At 37.1% G+C, this 23,463-nt stretch overlaps 1 protein-coding gene across 24 annotated transcripts in view; it reads right to left on the reverse strand.

The window, feature by feature from the left end:
• Nucleotides 1-23,463, reverse strand: part of CREM (cAMP responsive element modulator) — an 80,586-nt gene that overhangs the window by 37,821 nt on the left and 19,302 nt on the right. For 2 of the 24 annotated variants that reach the window (XM_058297685.2, XM_058297683.2), the window contains exon 1: nucleotides 4,367-4,571. The exons of 21 other annotated variants lie outside the window; for them this stretch is intronic. In XM_058297685.2, coding sequence (XP_058153668.1) covers nucleotides 4,367-4,444 — 78 coding nt within the window. In that variant the 5' untranslated portion in view covers nucleotides 4,445-4,571. Of the gene's footprint in view, nucleotides 1-4,366; nucleotides 4,573-23,463 lie in introns of those variants that run through there. One more of the 24 variants, XM_058297676.2, reaches the window with a different exon arrangement.

Consider the following 23,463-nt stretch of genomic DNA (forward strand, 5'->3'; position numbering starts at 1 on the left):
CTAACACCAAAGACAGATAAAGGTACTACAAGAAAATCACAGACCAATCTCTCTAATGACCATAGATGCAAAAATTCTCAACAAAATACCTGCAAATAGACTCCAACAGTGTATCAAAAGGATTATATACCATGACCAAGTGGGATTTATTCCTGGTATGCAAGGGTTTTAAACACAAAATCAATTAACATAATATATCACATAAACAAATTGAAGGAAAAAAACAAAACAAAATCACATGATCATCTTGATCAAAGCAGAAAAGGCACCGACAAAATCCAGCATGCTTTCTTCATAAAAAACACTTTGAAAGATAGAAATAGAGGAAAATTCCTTAATATGAAAAAGGACAATTATGAAAAACCCACAGCCAACATCATACTTAATGCGGAAAGGTCAGGAACAAGACAAGGATGCCCCCTATCATCACTGTTATTCAATATTGTGCTTGAAGTTACAGCTAGAGCAATTAGACAAGAAAAAAAAGAAAGGCATCCAAATAGGAAAAGAAGAAATAAAACTCTATTTGTGGATGACATGATCCTATATTTAGAAAATTCTGAAATGTCTTTGACAAACCTATCTGAGCTAATAAATAAGTTCAGCAAAATGGCAGGATACAGGATCAACAAGCAAAAACCAGTAATGTTTCTTTACACTAGTATTGAACAATCTGAGAAGGAAATCAGCAAAATAAATTCCATTTAAAACTGCAAGACTCAAATACCTAGGAATCAATTTAACCCAAGTAGTATAGGACCTATATTCAGAAAACAAAAGAATGCTAAAAGAAGTCAAAGAAGACCTAAACAAATGGAAAGACATTCTATGTTCATGACTTGGAAGATAAAACATTGTGAAGATGTCAATCCTACCCAAAATGATTTATGGATTCAATGGATTACCAATCAAAATTTGAAAAGCCAACTTTACAGAAATAGAAAAGGCAATTACTAAATTTATTTGGAGAGGAAAGTGCACCCAAAGAGCCAAAGGCATTCTAAAAAAAAAAAAAAAGAGCTATATGCCTAACCTTGAAACATACTGCAAAGCTACAGTGGTCAAAACAGCATGGTATTGCCATGAAAATAAACATTTATCAGTGGAATATAACTGAGAGTCCAGAAATAAATCCTCACCTCTATGGCCAACTGGTTTTTGTTAAACTTACCATGTCTGTGTTACTGGGACAAAACAGTATCTTCAACAAGTTTTGCTAGGAGAACTAGGTATCCATAACCAAAAGAATGAAAGAGTATCCTTATCTCACTCCCAATACAAGAATCAATGCAAAATGGATCATAGATCTAAATATAAAAGCCTGGACCATAGAACTACTAGAAGAAAATATAAGGAAACATCTTAAAGATCTTGTGGTAGACGGTGGTTTCTTGGTTCTTATACCCAAAACATGAACAATAAAAGAAAAAATAAATGGGACCTCCTCCAAATTAAACACTTTTGCACCTAATGGACTTTGTCAAAAGGGTGAAAAGGAAGCTGACTAAATAAGGGAAAGTATTTGGAAATCACATGCCCAATAAAGGGTTTAATATCCATGATAAATAAAGAGATGCTACAACTTAACAACATAAAGACAAATGACCCAGTTAAAAAATGGGCAAAAGACTTGAATGGACATTTGTCCAAAGAAGAAATACAAATGGTAAAAAAAAAAATAAGAAAAAACGTTTAACATCACTAGCAATTATGGAAATGTGTATCAAAGCTACATTGAGATATTTCACCCCTATTAGAATGGACACTATTAAAAAGTCAGAAAACTAAAAGTGTTTTAGAGGATGTAGAGAAATAAGAACGCTTATTCACTGTTGGTGAAAATACAGAATGGCACAGCTGCTGTGGGGGACCGTTTGGCAGTTCCTAAAGAAGTTGAATATAGATGTGCCATATAACCCAGCAATACCACTACTTGGTATGTACCAAGAACTGAGAGCAGTGACATGAACAGACATCTGCATACCAATGTTTACAGTGGCATTATTCATGATTACCAAAGGATGGAGATAACCCAGGTGTCCAGCAACTCATGAATGTATAAGCAAAATGTGGTGTATACATACGATAGATTATGCAGCCCTAAGAAGAAATAAAATTGGGAAGCATATGACAAGATGAGTGAACCTAGAGGACATTATGTTGAATGAAACAAGCCAAACACAAAAGGACAAATACTATATGATTGCACTATTACAAACTAAATATACTATATAAACTCATGGAGTTAATAACTAGAATATGGATCACCAAAAAAGAGAATAAGGTTAGAAATGGAAGGTTGAGGGTTAACTTGTGCAGAATTGATAAAAAAGGTTGTGTGTTAATCTTTGGAAATAAATAGAAAAGGTGAAAGCATAACAGCGCTTATAACTAGCAGTGCTATTATATGAGTATAACAGCAGTTTAAAGTATAAGTCTAAGGTCATGTAAATTGCTAAAAGGGAGGCTAAAAAATATAACATGGGACTGTGTAGTATAGTAAAACCTCAGGTAAAGTATGAATATGGGTAATATTTCATATATGACTGTTTTTCTTTGAAACTGAACAAATGTATATGTGATAAGATGTTAATATCAGATAAAAAATTATGCTAAATGAAAGAAATTAGAAAAAAACACTACATATTATATGATTCCATTTATACAAAATGTAAATATAAATCAATTTATAAAGATGGAATTAGACTAATGGTTATTTAGGGCTTGGGAAGGATAGAGGGATTGAGAAGTGACTCCTAAGGAGTATGGAGTTTTTCTTTTTGGAGTAATGAAACTGTTCTAAAATTTTTCGTGGTGATGAATACATACACTGTGATTATACTAAAAGCCATTGTATACTTTGGGTAGATCATATGACATGTGAATATATCTCAATAAAACTGTTTAAAAATAAGCAAAATGTGTACAAGCTAAAAATTGATATTTATGGCAGGGAAAGCATAGAGTGATTGATAGGTGAAGAATTTTCTTGTGTTTTTTTTTCTGTCTGTTTTTTTAAAATTATTACTAGTAGTAGTAGAATTAAAATAATGAAAATGCTCTAATAATGACTGAAGTTATGAATGCCCAACTATGAGATTGTACCAAATACCATTGATTATACACTTTGGATGAACTGTATGCTTTATTAATATGTATTAATAAAATCGATTTATTTAAAGAAAAAAAAAGCCCATGAGATACCTCTTTGATTAAACTGCTAAAATAAAGGCTTAAAACTACAAAAATGACATACTGTACAGTTAGAATTCAGATGTATCCTATTACATAAATCTCTTATCTCTGGAGAACTATTAGACATTCTATATTCTCACTGATTTTGTCAAAACTACAAGTGACTAGGACACAGAGCGTATGTAACATAGACGGCATAGGAGGAACAGAGGCATGATTCAAGAACATGTGTGGTGGCTCTCAAGTAAAAAAACTTGGCAATGAAGGAGCATCTTTTTGTTTGCTTAGGGTGATAGATTCGTTTTAGACAAGCAGGCTTAAAGCAAGAGTAGTACAGTAGGGACAACATAGTAAAAGAAATGTTTAATAGGCAAGGAGAATTATGGAAATGATATTTGGGTTGGCATTCCCACGGGAAATAAAAATCTCAGTAGTATTGACAATAAGGAACCTATAAAGATTATTATAACTACTCTATCTGTAAGGTGCAAAAAGGGTTCTAAAGAAACTCTAGAAAGAGAAGAATTAACTAAAGAAGTCTTTCCTAAAAGACACTACTCTTAGCATGGGAAACAGAGAGATTGGGTGGGGGGAGAGGAAGACACTACTCTTACAGGGAGACAAACTTAAGTTCACTCGAACAAATTATACACACTGCTTGTAGAAATAGAGAAATCTGTTTTTACAGATATCAAATCTTTATTCTGAGACTTTTCATTTATAAAAGCAAAAATTTCATGGCAAACAGTCATATTTTGAATTAACTCATTCCTTTATTCATTCAACGAATATTTATTGGGAGCCCATCATGTGGGCCAGTCTAGAAAGTGGGGATATAGCAGTGAACAAGAAGTCTCTACCCTCCTAGATCAGAGAAAGTAGGTAAAGAAATACAAAAATGTTGGGTGGTGAGTAGGGTGTGGAGGGAGGTTAAGATATACTCAAGAGCGTCTAAGAGGAGGGAACATTTACACAAAAAGCCTAAATGAAGAGAGGGAGAAAGTTATAGGAAGATCTAAGAGTATATTCATTACATTCCAATAACTAAGTTGGCAGATGCTCAAAAAACAAATTTAAAACATCAAGTAGGTTAATTTTATCCTTCATAGTTTTTACCTCTCTACTTCTGAGTCTCTGAAAGTATATAAAATGAACTCACAGTAAACATTACCTTTTTTTCCAAATCCTCTGAAGAATAGTCCTCTTCTATAGGATGTCTGAAACATAGATTATGCTGAGGCCACCACATCCACTGAAAACCCCGCTAGCGACAGTTGTTAATCCGAAGAAATAATTTAAGATGATGCAATTGGCAGCCTTTCTTGGCTTTGCAATTTTAAAAACACCCTAATAATGACACTTAAAACTGGGAAAACCTCACAATGTTGTAACACAGCATTTGATTAGCACCTAGTAGACTAGCTCTAATCTGTAGCTAGGTTCCCTTAAGATGGGGTTTATGATGTCACAGTGCAACTAGAAATGTGACAGAGCTACTGGGCCTGCATTCAAGACAGTTAATAAAGGATGAAAAAAATGTGGTTGGCTTCACAATATAGCAGATTGCTCTACAACTCTGATGCTGAGAAATCAACTCTCTATATTACCTAATTTAATTTCAAGGACAACCATGAAAATCCATTAACAATATAAGTAAGAAGCAGGAAAGTTATCCTGATTTTGGTGTATTAAAATACAGGATCCTCAAAAGTGTCTTTCTTCTAAGGAAAAAATTAAGTAAAGAATATTTCAAGTATTTTAAGATAGAAAACAACAAAAGAATATATGATTGTGAACACTGAAGAAAGATGTAAAATATCTCACTTAAATTTTTTAAAACTTAGTTGTGCTAATGGAAGACAAATATATACAAAATGAAAAATGCAGAGTTGGTCTTCATTGTAACTAACCTTGGTGTCTACCTTTCCCAGTGAGAGATTTTTTTTTTAAACAGTTTGACGTTATAACAAATTGCAAAATCAACAGTTAAAGTTTACTTAAATTTACCTTGAGAACACCAATGGAAAATAAATGTTGGTAATAGTTTGCCAAATAAGACTAATATTTTTACATCTATTATAATTCTAAAGAGAAGTACATGCAGATGCCCTGCCTCAAATCCTTTTTGAGTATGAAAGGCATAAATCAATACTATTTGAAATCTATAATCTGAACTAAACAAAAAGGAGAAGAGGCTCACTGTTTCTGGTATTGTATAAACAACTGAATTTCATGTCTCTTTAAAAAGAAAATTTACCTCTTGAAAGCAAAATAAATATCAGAATTGAGTCATTCTTAATTACAGAGGTGTTAAAAAAATCTATTTTGATAATGCTTCCAGACAGCAGTGATGATCATTTGAAAAACTGAAATCAGGGGCTCCTCCTAGAAAACATTATGCTAAGCAAAATAATCTAGATACAAAGGAACAAATATTGTATGATTCCATTTAATGAAATATATAGAATAAGCAAACTCATTGAGACAAAGTAGATTAGAGGTTATCAGGGACTTGGGGGTGGGGAGGGGAATGGGGAGATATTACTTGATAGAGCTTCTGTTTGGGATAATGAAAAAGTTTAAATAACAGAAGGTTGTGCTGGTAGCACATTACTGTAGAATTAATACCACTGCACTGTACACTTGAAATGGTTAAAATGGCAAATTTTATGCTTTATATAGGTTAACAATTTTTAAAATTAGGGGTTCTTTATTCTTTGAAAAACAATGTTCTTGCTTATGTTTATAGTATCTTGAATTTCTTATAACATTTGGAGCATTATTCAAATCAATGAGATGTATTTCATTCTCTCTTTAAAAAGTATTATGAAAATGAACATGATCTTTATAGAAGTCAAAATTCTTTTAGCCCTAGAACTTTTAAAAATCAATTTTGTAACTGGTTTCAGGAACACTGAAACTGATCATAATTCACTAGCCAAATGTATTTCAAAATAATAAATGCACATAAAGAAGTTGCAGTAAGATCACAAGCTAGGAAAGACATTTACCCAACCAGACATTTTATGATGGCAAACACAGTGGATATTAAAAAAGCTCTTAAAAATAATACAGATGATTTCTAATAATGAAAAAGAAATGGACATGCCAAAGCTAGCACCACAAAATGAATGCACAAAACCACTGATTATCCAAAACCTCATATTAATCTTTATTTCTGATTTAAATTACTCTTTATGTAAGAATTTCTATGAGCAGTTATTCTTTCTCATTTCTTTCATCAATCACTTGGCATAACTACCAAAGAGTACTGACTCAGCAAAAACAACCTTAAAAATTGTAATAACAAATGTTCCTAAATTTGGTGGATATGATAATTAACTGGCTTCTCTCCAGGAAAACTCTTCAACAAAACTGATTTTACTAAATGGTAAAGGGACTGATTTCCTTCCTCATCCTTTTATAAGATCTAATTCTAAAGCTACTGGCCCCAGAATTGCTTTACTTTTTTTCTTTTTTAAAGATTTATTATTTATTTATTTCTCTCCCCCCTCCCCACTCCAGTTGTTTGCTTTCTTTGTCCATTTGCTGTGTGTTCTTCTGTGACCGCTTCTAGAATTGCTTTTCAATAAATAGAATGGCTATTGCTATCAGGAATTATATGGAAACAATTACTAATATATCAAATGAGTAACATTTAAATTTTATATGCTCTTCACACACCCAAGGTCAGAAGTTGAAATGAGGTCTAAAAATGAAACACTTTTGTCTGCCATTAAATAATGAAGGAGCACCATTATAATAAACATACCACATACATACACATAAATATAAGGTGTACAATAGTTACTGTATAGTATATATATAAAGTATATATATATGCACACATATATACAGTAACTATACATACAAAGAGTATATATTATTACTGTTTGCTAACTATAGACTTTTCTAGGTAATGTCCTCTAAAATTGTCTGGTTTCACACTGAGTACCTGTGTATTACAGGTAATAAATGGTGGAGTGGTTAATAAACCCGAAAACCAGATTGCCCGAGGCCCGAGGCCCTGTCATTTATTAGCTATGTTAGCTCAGACAAGTTACTCAACCTCTCTGTGCCTTATTTTCCTCAACTGCAAATGAGAATGAAAACGGTACATTCTTCACAGGGTTGTTGAAAGGACTGAGTCAATGTGCATAAAACACTGAGAACAGTACTAGGCATATAGTTGGGTACTCAATAAATGCTGACTTTAGCTATCTTATTATTGCTACATTTCATTTATTTATTTATTTTGGTCTAGAATGCAGAGCTTAAATAATGTACATGTATTAACCTTTCGATTTAGAAGGATTATATTTTAAAAAATTCTTTGTTAAAATTGCAGGAGTCAAGGAAGAAGGAAAAGGATCTATAAAAAGTAGAAGTCAAAATTCAAACTGATTACAACACAGTTAACAAGATGGTGGCAGAGTAAGGAGCTCCTAGATTCCTCTCGTGCTATAAGGCAGTTAGTTGTCACCCAGAACTATCTAAAGCACCTGTTTGGGGGCTCCAGGAGACCAGGAAAACATCATGCAACAACCCTGAGAGAATAGAAGGAGAAGACGGCCCATCTGCAAAGATTCGTAAGTAGAGCACTCCACACCACAGAGGCCAGTGCCTATCCTCCACTGGAGCCACAAGCCACCCCAGGAGCTACTCCGCAGCTGAAATTGGAAGCTCCACTTCCCAAAAATGGGGGAGGAAGAGACAGCTGGGCACCAACTTTAGTTACCTATTTGTAAATTCGGCTGACTAAAGTATAATCCTAAAACAGCTAAAGTTTGAACCTGTCCAAGTCAGAAAGAGGCCGGTAGCCACTGTTTTGACTCCGTCCTGGCACAAGGGGAAGCCAGGCTGATTGAAAATCACTGTGACAGTAGGGACTGGTTCTTTCACCCAGATCAGCCCGCAGCCTTAGTCTCAGCTTCAGACCCAACTCTGGCAGGGAGGAAAATGGCAGGACCTGCACCAGCTTCTCTGGTTAACTGTAGGTACATTCAGCTGGCACACACTCAACAGTCAGAAGTCTGCCAGGGAACGGTGGGCATTTTGGACCTTCATGGCATAGACTGCTGCCCACACTTGGAGTTGCATCCCCACCCCAGGCCAGGAAGAATGGGTGTGAAGCTTTAACTGTCTCTCTAGGCAACTACAGTCTAGGCCTGCACAGCTATTATACACAGCTGTGGCTCTGACCCTACCACTGGTAAAAGAGAAAGATGGGAAAGTTCACTGATCTCTTGGGCAACAATGCTGGCAGGTTGAGCCTCCACAGCATATAGCACCAACTACATCCTCAGCTCTTAAAACACAAACCAGTAAGGGAGAAAGGGCAAGAAAGTACTAACCTAAAGAGAGAATCCACACCCAGAATAAATAGATCTAGTAAGCCAGATGCCAAGACCCAAACAAAAAATTACAATCCATACCAAGAAACAGGAATGTATGGCCCAGTTAAAGGAATAAGAGAAGCCTCCTGATGACATAAAGGAGTTGAGACAATTAATCATAGATGTTCAATCAAATCTTAATAAATTCAATGAAAGGGCTAAAGAGATTAAGGATATAGACATTGAGCACAAAGAAGAATTTGAAAGTATACATAGAAATGTAGCAGATCTTACAGGAATGAAAGGTGCAATAAAATAAATTAAAAATACACTAGAGGGAAGTGGACCTGGCCCAGTAGTTAGGGCATCGGCCTACTACATGGGAGGTCCATGGTTCACACCCCGGGCCTCTTTGACCCATGTGGAGCTGGCCCATGCGCAGTGCTGATGCGTGCAAGGAGTGCCGTGCCACGCAGGGATGTCCCTGCGTCAGGGAGCCCCACGCGCAAGAGTGTGCCCTGTAAGGAGAGCTGCCCAGCATGAAAGAAAGTGCAGCCTGCCTAAGAATGGTGCCGCCCACACGGAGAGCTGACACAAGATGACGCAACAGAAAGAAACACAGATCCCCGTGCCACTGACAACAACAGAAGCAGACAAAGAAGAACACACAGCAAATAGACACAGAGAACAGACAACTGAGGTGGGGGGGGGGGAAGGGGAGAGAAATAAAATAAATCTTTAAAAAAAAAAGATTCAGGGCCATCTTGATAAAAATTCCACCAGCATTTTAAAAAATAAATGGAAAACACAATTATCAAATTTATTTGGAAGGGTAAAGGATCCCAAATAGCCAGAATCATTGTAAAGAGGAAAAGTGAAGTTGGAGGACTCTTACTTTCAGACTTTAAATCATATTACCTAGCTACAGTGGTAAAAACAGCATGGTACTGACATATGGTAGACACATATACCAATAGAACTGAATTGTTGGTTTAGAAACAGACCCTCACATCTATGGTCAAGTGATTTTTGACAAGCCTGTCAAACCCATCCAGCTTGGGCAGAACAGTCCATTAATAAATGGTGCTGGAAGAAGTGGATATCCACAGCCAAAAGAAGGAAAACCCCTATCTCACACTATACAAAAATTAACTCAAAAGGGATCAAAGACCTAAATATAAAAACAAGAACCATAAAACTTCTAGAAGAAAATGTAGCAAAACATCTTCGAGACCTGGTGCTAGATGGTGGATTCTTTTTTTTTTTTTTTTTTAAGATTTATTTATTTATTTAATTTCCCCCCCTCCCCTGGTTGTCTGTTCTTGGTGTCTATTTGCTGCGTCTTGTTTCTTTGTCCGCTTCTGTTGTCGTCAGTGGCACGGGAAGTGTGGGCGGCACCCAGGATCTTTTCACGCTGGGCGGCTCTCCTTACAGGCGCACTCCTTGCGCGTGGGGCTCCCCTACGCGGGGGACACCCCTGCGTGGGGCGGCACTCCTTGCGCGCATCAGCACTGCGCATGGGCCAGCTCCACACGGGTGAAGGAGGCCCGGGGTTTGAACCGCGGACCTCCCATATGGTAGACGGACGCCCTAACCACTGGGCCAAAGTCCGCTTTCCCTAGATGGTGGATTCTTAAAGAAGATAAAAGTAGTACTGAGATGGACTACTGATACTTAATGTATGTAGATGTTTTAATTAACTTTACTGTAAAAGTTGGTGGTAACACATTATATTGAGTAACAACTGGTTTATAAATGGGAACATGGTTGGGATGGGCAGTCTAGGGATGTAAATGTCAATTGAAAGAAAGCTGGAGAATAATCTAGGGACTGACAAGCACAGTAAACCCAGAGGTGGATAAGAATTGTGGTTGACGGCACAGATACAAGAGTGTCTTTTGTGAGCTAGAGTAAATGTACATCACTATTGCAGGGTGATGGGAATGTGGAAAAGCATGGGAAAAATACAACTGGAATGACCTATGGACTATGGCTAACAGCAATACTGTAATATTCATGCATCTATGTCAAAGATGTACTGTGTTGATAATGGGGGAGTATGGAAAAAGTGTACCAAATGTACACTATGGACCACGGGTAGTGGTAATAGTCTGATATTATCTCATATATTATAACAAATGTTCCATAATGTGGTATGTTGATGGAGAGATGTTGTATGGGAATTCAGCAAATGCACATGATTGTTTTTTAAGGGCACAACTTCTGTAATAAAAATATATCTCAAAATATAATAATAGGGCAGTACAGCAGTTTGATATTATTGATGAATTCCAAAAAGAAATACTGGATTATATTTGTAAACTGGTCTTTTCCTCTGGGTGTATTAGAATGTATTGGATTGAGAGGTTTTACTTGATTAAATAACGATTAAGGCTTGATTGGGCCAAGTCAGTAGGATATTGAGTCCCCATCCACTAAGGGGTAGGGACACTCAGAGAAACTGCCCTGCAGAGAAAGGAGGTTGGAGTCTTGAGCTGGAGTCCCAGGAAGTTAAGCACACAGAGAGAGGAGTTTGGTTATGAGGAAAGAGAAGCAAGCCCTGGGAAGAAAGGAACCCTGAGCTAACTTGCTCCAACATGTGGCAAAAGACTTTGGTAAGGGAAGTAACTTATGATTTATGGCCTGGTTAACTCTAAGCTTCTACCCCAAATAAATTCCCTTTATAAAAACCAACACAGATTTCTGGAATTTAGCACCCCTTTGGCTGACTAAGGGGAAATACACCAAATGTAAGATACTTTGGTTAGCAGTAATATATTGAGGTGCTCTTTCATCATTAAAAATGTTTCAGGGAAGCAGACTTGGCCCAATGGATAGGGCATCCACCTACCACACGGGAGATCCGCAGTTCAAACCCAGGGCCTCCTTGACCCGTGTGGAGCTGGCCCATGTGCAGTGCTGACGTGCGCAAGGAGTGCCGTGCCACGCAGGGGTGTCCCCCGTGTAGGGGAGCCCTACGTGCAAGAAGTGCGCCCAGTAGGGAGAGCTGCCCAGCGCGAAAGAAAGTGCAGCCTGCCCAAGAATGGCACTGCACACATGGAGAGCTGACACAACAAGGTGACACAACAAAAAGAAACAGATTCCCAGTGCTGTTGATAAGGATAGAAGTGGTCACAGAAGAACACACAGCGAATGGACACAGAGAGCAGACAACTGGGGGGGTGGGGGGGAGGGAAGGGGAGAGAAATAAATAAAAAGTAAAAATCTTAAAAAAAAAGTTATGCAAAAAAGCAAGGTTATTAGTGGTAGGACGAGGTATGAGAGCCCTGTATGATGTCATGCGTGCTTTGTAAGTTCATAACTATCACTTTACACTTATTGTTTATGCATGTTTACATATGAGTGACATACTTCAATAAATTTAAAAACAAATTGAATATGATTACAAATGTGTTAAAGATATGAATCTCAAGGAAAGACTAATGGGCTGTTCCAGGATGAAGGAGCCTGAAGAAACTTGACTTCTAAATGCAACACATGATTTTGAACTGGCTTCTTTTGCCTTTGAGGATATTATTGGGACATTTGGTGGACCTTAAATAAGGGTCTATTAATTCCCCGATTTTGATGTTTGAATTGTCGTTATACAGGTGAAATGTCCTTGGTAGAAGGAAACACATGCAAATTATTCAAAGGTGGTAGGGCATTAGGTCAGTAACTTACTCTTTAACAGTCCAGAAATAAAAATGTTTTCTACTATTAAAAAACTTTTTTTGAATAAGACCCACACTTCCCAATTTCAAAATTTATTACAAGCTATAGCAATCAATATAGTATGGTATTGGTGGTATTTGCTTAGACATATAGTCTAATGGAATAAAATTGGGAGATCAGAAATAAACCCTCACATCTATGGCCAAGTGATTTTTTTTTATCCTCCCCCCCTTGCAGCTCTTTCATGTGGTGCCTGCTCACTGTGTCCATTCACTGTGCGTTCTTCTGTCTGTATTTATTTTTTTATTTATTTACCCCCTTACGGCTTCCTTGCTGTCTGCTCTGTGTCCGTTTGCTGTGTGCTCGTCTGTGTTGTTGCTTGTCTCCCTTTTTTTTTGTTGTGTCACTTTGCTGAGTCGGCTCTCCGTGGTGCTTTGCGGGCCAGGTGGCACTCCATGGCACCTGGGCCAGCAGCTCTCCACAGTGTGTGGGCGAGCCTGCCTTCACAAGGAGGTCCCAGGACGCAAACCCAGGTCCTCCCATATGGTAGATGGGAGCCCAACTGATTGAGCCACAGCCACTTCCCCCAAATGATTTTTTAAAAATTATCTTTAATTTTTAATATTATTTTTATTTTTAAAAGATATTTAGATTACATAAAATGTTACATTAAAAAATATAAGGGATTCCCATATGCCCCACTCCCCACACCTCCCATTTTTCCCTACATTAATAACTTCTTTCATTAGTGTGGTACATTCATTGCAATTGATGAACACATTTTGGAGCATTGACATTAAGGATGGATTATAGTTTACAGTGTAGTTTATAGTCTCTTTCACTCAATTCTGTAGGTTATAGCAAGACATATAATGGCCTGTATCATTGCAATGTCATTCAGGACAATTCCAAGTCCTGAAAATGCCCCCATATTACACCTTTTTTCCCCTCTCCTTGACTTCAGCACCTCCAGTGGCCACTGTCTCCACATCAATGATATAATTTCTTCCATTGCTAAAATCACAATAAATCTATTGTAGAATACCAGTAAGTCCACTCTAGTCCATATTTTATTCCCCAATCCTGAGAATTCTGGGACCAAATGATTTTTGACAAGAGTGCCAATCCACTCAACGGGGAAAGAATAGTCTCTTCAACAAATATTCCTGAGAAAACTGGGTATCCCATACAAAAGAATAAAAGTGGGCCCCTATCTCACACCATATACAAAAATTAACTGAAAATGAATCAACAATCTAAATATAAGAGCAAAAACCATAAAACTCTCTGATGAAAAGATGGGGAGAAAATCTTCAGGACCTTATATTTGGCAATGGATTCTTAGGTATAACAACAAAAGCACACATAAAGAACTTCATAAAAATTTAAAAATTTTTGTAGCATCATCAAGAAAGTGAAAAGACAATCTACAGAAGGAGAGAAAATATTTGCATATCAAATATCTGATAAGGATTTAATATCCAGAATGTATAAAAATCTACTCCTGCAACTCAACAATAAAAAGACATACAAGCTGATTAAAAAATGGACAAAGGACTGAATAGGCATTTCTCCAGAGAAGATAAATGGGTAAGATGCATATGAAAAGATGCTCAACATCATTAGCCGTTAGGGAAATACAAATCAAAACCACAATGAGATACCACTTCACATTTACTAAGATGGCTATTACTAAAAAAATGGAAAATAATGAATGTTAGTAAGGATGTTAGAAATTGGAATTCTCATGCCTTGTTGGTGGGAATGTAAAATGGTACAGCCACTATGGAAAAGAGTTTGATGGCTCCTCAAAACAAATATAAAATTATCATATAAGGGAAGGGGACTTGGCCCAATGGATAGGGCGTCTGTCTGCCAAATGGGAGGTCTGCAGTTCGAGCCCCAGGTCTCCTTGACTCATGTGGAGCTGGCCCACGTGCAGCGCTGATGCGCGCAGGGAGTGCTTTGCCACACAGGGGTGTCCCTGCGTAGGGGAGCCCCATGCGTGGGGAGTGTGCCCCATAAGGAGAGCTGCCCAGCACAAGGGAAAGTTCAGCCTACCCAGGAATGGTGCAGCACACACAGAGAGCTGATGCAGCAAGATGATGCAACAAAAAGAGACCAGATTCCTGTGCTGCTGACAACAAAAGAGGCGGACAAGGAAGGACACACAGCAGATGGACACAGAGAACAGACAACTGAGGAGGAGGAGGGAAGGGGAGAGAAATAAATAAATAAACCTTTTTAAAAAATTACCATATAATATGACAATTCCACTCCTAGGTATATTTCCAAAAGAACCGAAAACAGGTACTCAAACAGATACTTGTACACCAATGTTCATAAAAGCATTATTCAAGACAGTCAAAATATGGAAGCAATTCAAATGTCCATCAACAAATGAATATAAAAACAAAATGTGATATATACAGACAATGGAATATTATTCAACCATCAAAAGGAATGAAGTTCTGATACATGCCACGACCTGGATGAACTTGAAGACATCATGTTGAATCAAATAAGCCAGACACAAAAGGACAAATACTGTATGATTCTACTTATATGAAACATCTAGAATAGGCAAATTCATCGAGACAGAAAGTAGATTAAAGATTACCCAGGGCTAGGATAGAGAGAAGGGGAGTTAATGCTTAATGGGTATATAGTTTCTGTTTGGGGTCATGTAGCAGTTTGATATTATTATTTATGAATTCCAGAAAGAAATATAGATTATGTTTGTAAACTGGTCAGTTCCTCTGGTGTGATACCCTTTGACTGTATAAGATTCAGGTGAAACATCTGATTAAATTATGACATTATCAGATTAGGTCTCTGATCCAACCCATCCATGTCATTAGAGTGTGACTCAAGAGTCCCAGCACTCTTGGGCTGATAAAAGAGACTCTCACACTGAAGTAGACACAGAGGGTAGAACACAGAGGAAGAGAGACAGCTCCTTAGACTACAGAGGCCCTGGGAAAAGAGATTATCTTGATAGCCTATAGCTGCAGCTGAGCCTGGGAAGACATGAGCTCTGGGGAGAGAAGGAAGGAAGATCGAAACCTTGCAGGGTAGGCATTGCCCACCATCTTGCTTCAACACGTGGCCAATGACTTTGGGTGAGCAAGTACTTCTTATGGTTCCTTCAGTTGGACTCCCTAGGGCCTTGTGACTGTAAGCGTCTATGCATAAAGACCTTTTATAAAAGTAATCACATTTTTGGTACTTTGCATCAGCACCCTTTTGGCTAATACACTGTGGTAACATACAAAACATAAAATTTGCCATTTTAACTATTTTTAAGTGTATAAATTAAGTGTATAATTGGTATCAATTACATTTATAATGTTGTACTATCAGAACCACCATCTATTACTAAAACTGTCATCACTTTTATTAGTCAGCCAAAGGGGTGCTGGTGCAAAGAACCAGAAGTCTGTTGGCTTTTATAAAGGGTATTTATTTAGGGAAGAAGATTACAGTAACAAGGCCATAAAAGAGTAAGTTACGTCCCTCACCAAAGTCTGTTGCCACATGTTGAAGCAAGATGGCTGCCAGTCTCTGTGAGGGTTCCGCCTTCCTCTCCCTCCTAAAGCTCCATGGTCCCAGCTTCTTCCAATCTCAGTTATAGGCTGCCTTATGGTTAGTCTCTCTCCCTGGGGCTCGTTTCTTTCCAAGCTCAGCTGCTCTGTTCCATTCACAAGGTCAGCTGTAGATTATCAGGCTCATCTCTCTTCCTGGAGCCTCTACCCTGTCTAATGGAGCCTTCTCTCTCTTCTCACATATCTGCTTCACTCTGTTCTTCTCTGGTTTATCTACTTCACTATGTTCTTCTCCAATGTATCTACTTCTATGTTCTTGACTGTTTATATAGCCGGGCAGGAAATCAACCCTCCATGCTCTAATCTTTTTTTTTTTTTTTTAAGATTTATTTTTTATTCATTTCTCTCCCCTTCCCCCCCCACCCCAGTTGTCTGCTCTCTGCGTCCATCCGCCGTGTGTTCTTCTGTGACCGCTTCTACCCTTATCAGCGGCACCAGGAATCTGTGTTTCTTTTTGTTGCATCATCTTGCAGCGTCAGCCCTCCGCGTGTGCGGCGCCATTCCTGGGCAGGCTGCATTTTCTTTCGCGCTGGGCAGCTCTCCTTTTGGGGTGCACTCCTTGTGCGAAGGGCTCCCCTAGGTAGGGGACACCCCTGTGTGGCATGGCACTCCTTGCGTGCATCAGCACTGCGTGTGGGGCAGCCCCATACCGGTCAAGGGGCCCCGGGGTTTGAACTGCGGACCTCCCATGTGGTAGGCAGATGCCCCATCCATTGGGTCAAGTCTGCTTCCCCATGCTCTAATCTTAACATAATTTAATCAAAGGCATCTCAGCTGAATCTAATACAATCAAAGGGTATCATGCCCAGAGGAACAGACTAGTTTACAACGCGTAATCAAATACCTTTTTTGGAATTCATAAATAACATAAAACTGCTACACCACAATAAAAAATAAATTAATTTTAAAACAAAACAAACAAAACAAAACGGAACCAGTAGGCAAAACATGGCCAGATCAAATTGTATCAAGTTTTTTGGTTCCAGTCCAATGGTCAGAGTTCATAAGTAGAAACATCTGAGAGTTTGCTCCTAAAAAACACTATAATGAAATCTGATTTTAACATGAAATCTGAAACCCAATAATAAATTATATTTTAGATTTTCAGGACCAAAATGGCAATGTAGGAACTTCTGCAATGTTCTAAAATATCTGAAAGAAATCCAAAGTACCAAAATTTAGGAGCATAAATACAGAATATTTAATAAATTCATGGCAATTAACAGAACTTTGCTTATAAAACAATTATAAATTAGTTTTTATTTTCTAAATACTCTGGAGGTCTATTAAGTTTAAGAAATAGATTCATGCCATTTTAGAACCAATTCCTAATACATTTTTTTAAAATCAGCATAAGTCACTTCATCTTAAAGCCTCATTTTAAGTTTGAGACAGGTTACTATAATGACAAAAGCAAACATTTATTGTGCACAGACTACATGCCAATCACAGTGCTTGTGCTTCACTTATTTAAACTATGAAATTAGTAGTTCAATTTTTTAAAAGAAAGTGAAGACAAAAGATTAGTCAATATATAAAGCTACATATGAAAATTAAGAAAACTGTTTCACTAGTATTAAAATATAATACCAAAAACAGCATTCCATACCACTACTTTTAAGCAAACAAACTGCAAATTTAACTCAAATTGAATATGTATGTATAAATTAGGATTTTTTCCCCTTATACCAAGTAGGAAGCAGTAAACAAAGCCCTTTGAAAAGGTAAAACTAGAAAGTTCTAAGGGCAAATGAACTGGTAAACCAATTTACATTGGCAGTACCTACGATGATTATATATACCATCTGACATTGAATATATAACCAAAGTAAAGAGGTGTATTTCTGAATAGAATATACCTTTTGTAAGGCAAGTGTTTTTCATCTTCATCTGATATTGCCTCTACTTCATATATTCAACACCATAACCAGGCTTTTCTCTCCTATGCCTTTCTGGCAAACCACTAGCTTTATCCCTGGTAGGACTTGGGAAATTCACATTTCTAAAGAGCAATATTAAGCTGCTGTCACAATTATTCAATGAAGTGGACATTTGCCAAAGGCTCTGTATTTTCCAAATGCAATTCCTTTACCAGTTTGAGATTTCCAAAGGTTTAAATTACAAAGAACAAAAATAAGACAAAGAAAATAATTTCTGAATTTTATTCGAAAAAGGAACTTCAAAAATTAATGGAACTTCAAATATCAATGCCTAGCCTACCCTCTTACTAACAAAACCATAAAGAATACAAAGAACAGTGTCTTATTTTCCCAGTACTGCCAGTGACAAACTACCCACTACCAAAACTAAGAAGGGGAACTAAACAGTAAATAAGAAGCAACTGAATCTTATGGACAGTTATTACAACTACAAATGATAGAAAAATCTTTAACCATCTCTCAAACACTAAAACAAATTTGTACACACTTTTTTTTCTGGTTGTAATAGAAACAAAAAAAGTTTCTGCAATTTGACTTAGATTGCTTTGTACCTATTAAAATTACCTTTGAAACATCAGAATTTATTCAAAGCAAAATATTATCACAGATACTTTAATAAACTGGGATAAAAACATAAAAATGCATTCTCAAGCAAAAAACTAACCTTTAAAGAAATCTATTGTATACATTGCACAGAATTATCAAAATATAACTATGTAATAAATTCTGGTCCAAACTGAACAAAATGTCACTAAGAGTAACAGCTCAAAAATTACTTTTATTTATGGCCCTCTAGCCTCAAATTATACTCAAGAACACATTATATCTCAAAGCAATGGATTTTATTGAATTGGTTGACTAAAGGACAGCATATAATGCAGAATTAGCATTTACTGAAAAAAATTTACCATTACTTTCTCCTCCAACTTTTGTTCATTTTTGCATATAATTCCAAGTGAATAAAAATAAAATAAAATAAGGGCAATGAAAAAGAGTGGGAGAAGGAAGAATATATAAAAACATAAAAGAGGGAAGTTAACAGTAAAATGGAAATTTTTCTTTCAAGATCTTAAGAGGAACATTTTTCTCCTTTAATAAGTCCTTCAACCAGAGGAATCAACATATTGAAGTTTTAAAACCAAGAATCAATTAAACATTAAGCTTAAACTAGATCTACTTAGTGGAAAAGAAATATACCCTTATCAATCTACTAACAATGATGCAGCCTATCTATAATAAACAAATATAGTGCTACTGATGCACAGCAAATGGTGACTAAGTATTTTTCTCTAATAACCCCCTATATCATTTAGGACCAGGAGGATGGATTTTTGGCACAAATGGCCAAAACAGTGGTAAATGCCATTCCAATTTTCCACTGGCTTGAAACAGAAATTTTACAACTTGCATTTTACAACACATTTCCAAGTATCCCCTGTTAAGTCATTCCTACTTCAATCCCTAAATGTTTTATTCTGAAGTGCCTCTTTACACAGTGCTTGCATTTAAAAGGCAAAGGATAAGAAAGGAAATAAACAGACCACACTTTTGGAAATCTTCTGGTGGCTCTCAGCCTCCCTAGAGTCTTTTTCCAATAATACACAGGTCCTCTGTAAAGGTTAAATTTTATACTAGAACTCATTCTCTTAAGGCAGTATGCTGGCCCTGATGATCTCCAAAGTTTCCTTCCAGCTCTATGACTTCTGGGATTCATGCTCTTTTTCTCTTTGCCTTCTGTCTTTGCTGAAACTTTGAAAACTAGCCATTTACAAAAAAGAGTTATTTAGCTTTCATGGTTGAGGTCCCACGCTTAGGGCATACAGGCTTTATCAGCAGCTATAACGAGCTAAGCTTCAGAAAGCCATTTTTGAAGGTCCTTTCCAGTGACTCCATCTGGATTACCTCGCCCACTTATATCGTCATGGCAGCATTCTCAATCTCCAAGAGACTTGGAAGAAGGAAAGTTCAGGGTTTCATCACTGTTACTTTCAAAGCAGACCTCACACATTTTTTGAGGTAAATGGGGAAATGAAGATGGACTGCAGTGTACCAAGGAATCACTGCTGATTTTATTAGGCATGATAATGACATTTAGTTATACAAAAAATGTCCATCATATTTTAAGATTTGCATACCCAGAAGTAGGAGTAAAATGACATATCTGAGATCTGCTGAGGTGCTTAAAATACTTCAACAAAAAGTATATATATATTAAAAAGACAAGTGCTAAAAAACTTGGTAATTAAGTTTATATATGCAGAATCATTAAACTACTCTTGTATATGCTTGAAATCTTTCATAAGAAAATAATTTTTTAATAGTAATTTCCCATTATCCATTTAAAGATTATATGACTGCCAAAGACTGCAAGTATTTTAAAGCTGTTTGAACATACAGTTTTTGGTTTGTTGTTTTGTTTTGTTTTTTTGGTGGTGATGATTATTGTTTTGCTTTGTTTTGATTCGTTTTGTGCTTTTCATCATTTTGGTTTCTGGAAAAGGTTTCTCTCCAGGCTTGGTTATTTAAAATGTTAAACTCTCCAATTTATCACCAAGAGCTTTATAAGAAACTAAAATCTGGAGGTGGGGAGAGTGGAGGACGTGGGTGGAATCCAGTCTTATTTATCAACACACACTCTTAACAAACAAGATACCAGGGCTTCAATTAAAAATAACTCAAGCAAGAAGGAAGGTAAGTCAATATGTAACCCTCAATTACTTGCCACTCCCATATTTGTTAATGCAACTCAAGCTTTCAACTTCTGATATCATCACCAATCTGTGTTCTATTTTCTTTCAAATACAGATAGAAGGAAAAGGCTCCATTATCCACTCCAACCTGGGAATTGATAAACCAGAAAAACTGAACACATAAAACCCCAGGCCTCTGTTAGAATATCCCTCCCTTCTCTCAATCAGCTGAACAGAGACCTGATGTCAAAGAGCAAGCTCAAGAGTTTTCAGTTCTTTCTAAATGAGATGGTTTTTAGAGTAAACATGACTATTTTGCAAAGTTCTGCCCTGCAGGGCACCCAAAACTGGTAATATCAATCACTACCAAATGCAAACGGTCAAGCCCACTGAATCTTCTGGTCACATCTTTGCCTCCCGTGATTTTTAATAATTTGACCATGTAGGGAATTGGACTTGGCCCAGTGGTTAGGGCATCCGCCTACCACATGGGAGGTCCGCGGTTCAAACCCCGGGCCTCCTTGACCTGTGTGGAGCTGGCCCATGCGCAGTGCTAATGCGCGCAAGGAGTGCCGTGCCACACAGGGGTGTCCCTGCGTAGGGGAGCCCCTTGCACAAGGAGTGCACCCCGTAAGGACAGCTGCCCAGCGCAAAAGAAAGTGCAGCCCACTTAAGAATGGCACCGCCCACACGGAGAGCTGACACAACAAAAAGAAACACAGATTCCCGTGCCACTGAGAACCACAGAAGCGGACAAAGAAGACGACACAGCAAATAGACACAGAGAACAGACAATCGGGGCAGGGGGATGGGAGAAGGGGAGAGAAATAAATAAAAATAATAATAAATCTTTAAAAATAATAATAATAATTTGACCATGTAAATAAGGAAGGTAGTATATAAATTACTCTTAAATTTTAATTTAAGTCTAAAACATCTGGGAATTTACAGTTCTCTATTTTGAAGAAAATAAGACAAATGGCAAGTAAATATGACGTCATCAGAACTTATTCAGAAAAGTCACTTTTGGCATACAAAATAGGGTTAAAATTCAGCTTGATTCCCTAATCCTTCTAGATATATAACATTGTATAATGAATATTCACAAATGTACAGCTGCAGGCAAAGTAATTAGGTTCAGAAAATTTTGACTGCCAAGAATTGTGTCCTAAGTCTTTGAAATATCATGATACATGCACATCATAGAGGATAATTCTTAGCCAAAACAATCTCTGAATCAAAATGCAGGTTACTTCTTAATTTCTTTACATTTCTAGTACATAGAAGATAAAAACCTTAGTTTATTCTTTGATGACATATTTCAAATATATAGATAATAGAATATAGTAAATCCATGAACTCATCATCCAGATTTAATATCAACATTTGACACATTTGAGATTTTTAAAGAAGCATAATAAATCAGCCTTTTTTTTTTTAGTTCCTTGATTCAGCTTTCTCCTAAGTCTCTATCTTTCCACTAGTCTCAAAACATTCTCTAATTTCCCATACCCCAGTTCTCACTCTTTTCCCTTATAAACCTATCTTTATTATTTCACAGACACATTTCTTGAAAAATCTGTACTTTCAATTTCTACTCCCTCTTCTCATTTATTCTCCAACCTACTAGAACCTTGTTTCTGTCCACTGGATTCCCTATTCAATTCCAGCACCTCATAAACTCAAGATTACAGCCTGCTGCCTAGGGGGAAAGGCCTGTGTGGAAGAAATCTGGGAGCCCACAAAGAAGGGGAAGCAGAAGGAAAAAGATTTGTTTTTAACTACAACTTCAGCAAAGAAAGGCAGAATTAGAGACCAGGAATGATAGTTTTTAAAACTCTAGAAAATCCCGAATTCATGAAAAAATATACATGCTTTCTATTCTCTTATTCTATTTCATTCTACTTTTTCCATTCAATTCTATTCTTGAAGATATACATGAAAGTGCTAATGACTAAATCTCTGGATCTTAATATTATGAGTAGTTTTTATCTTGTTTAATAATACATATTTTGTAAATTTTCTAAAATGAACATGCATTTTTTTAATTTAAAAAAAGGTAGGTTTTTGCTTTTTGTTTTTAAAAGCAGAAGGTCTGTATGCCTTTCCTCCTACATAACAAAGTAAGGAGTTGCCAGGGAGATATAGCCTCTTGGGAAATACTTTCAAGAAGAAAACCTCCAGGGAGGGAGTGGGTGTTGGCAGCTTGAAAGAGGAAAGAAAAGTAGGCTGAGTCCACCGGGCCCAATCTTAGGAAAGAAGAGATCTCACAGGAACCAGCCTGGCTCCATCTATCTAAGAAAGACCCTAGTGTTCTTCCTAGGCCTTCAGGTCAGTCATTAGGTCTTTCTCAATCTCCCTTCAAAATACGACTAGAACCTCACTACCCGTCTTATCTCCCGCCATCACACAGGCCACCCAAACGGTGCCCCAGCTACTGGCTTGCCGACTTCCACACCATCTTCCATACAGCTACTAGTGTTCTAAACACAGCGAGTATTTGAAAATATTTCAATACTTTCTCACTGACCACAGGCTACTCTAAACATTTAAATGTATACGATACCCTGCTTTCCTTCCTAATTCAGCCTCCCAGCCCAGACACTGCGCTCCAGGTAGACTCAATGCCAGTGGTTCCCTGAACACCCACACTCTGGCTTTGTGCGGGTGCCTAGAACATGCTTCCCTACCCTTATCCACCGTGGCAAACGCCTTCTCACCCTTAGTTGCAGCTTTAATAAAAAATCCTCTGAAAGCACTCCTAGTGAACTGGTTACCCCCTCCTCTACACTTCTCATATGTATAGAATGTATGTAACATTTTATATAGCATTTCTTATGCTGTTGAAATTACTGTTGAAATACCTGTCTACCCACTCAACCAGGAGATATTTGATGCCAGGAACTACATATACTCATGCATCTAGAACAGTGCTAGCACACTGTAGGTATTCAATAAACAATGAATTAATACATAAATGTAGGTATTTGTCTTTATTACAGGTTTCTACTGATAACTCAGA

The sequence above is a fragment of the Dasypus novemcinctus genome, chromosome 5, assembly GCF_030445035.2.
Source record: "Dasypus novemcinctus isolate mDasNov1 chromosome 5, mDasNov1.1.hap2, whole genome shotgun sequence".
NCBI lineage: Eukaryota > Metazoa > Chordata > Mammalia > Cingulata > Dasypodidae > Dasypus > Dasypus novemcinctus.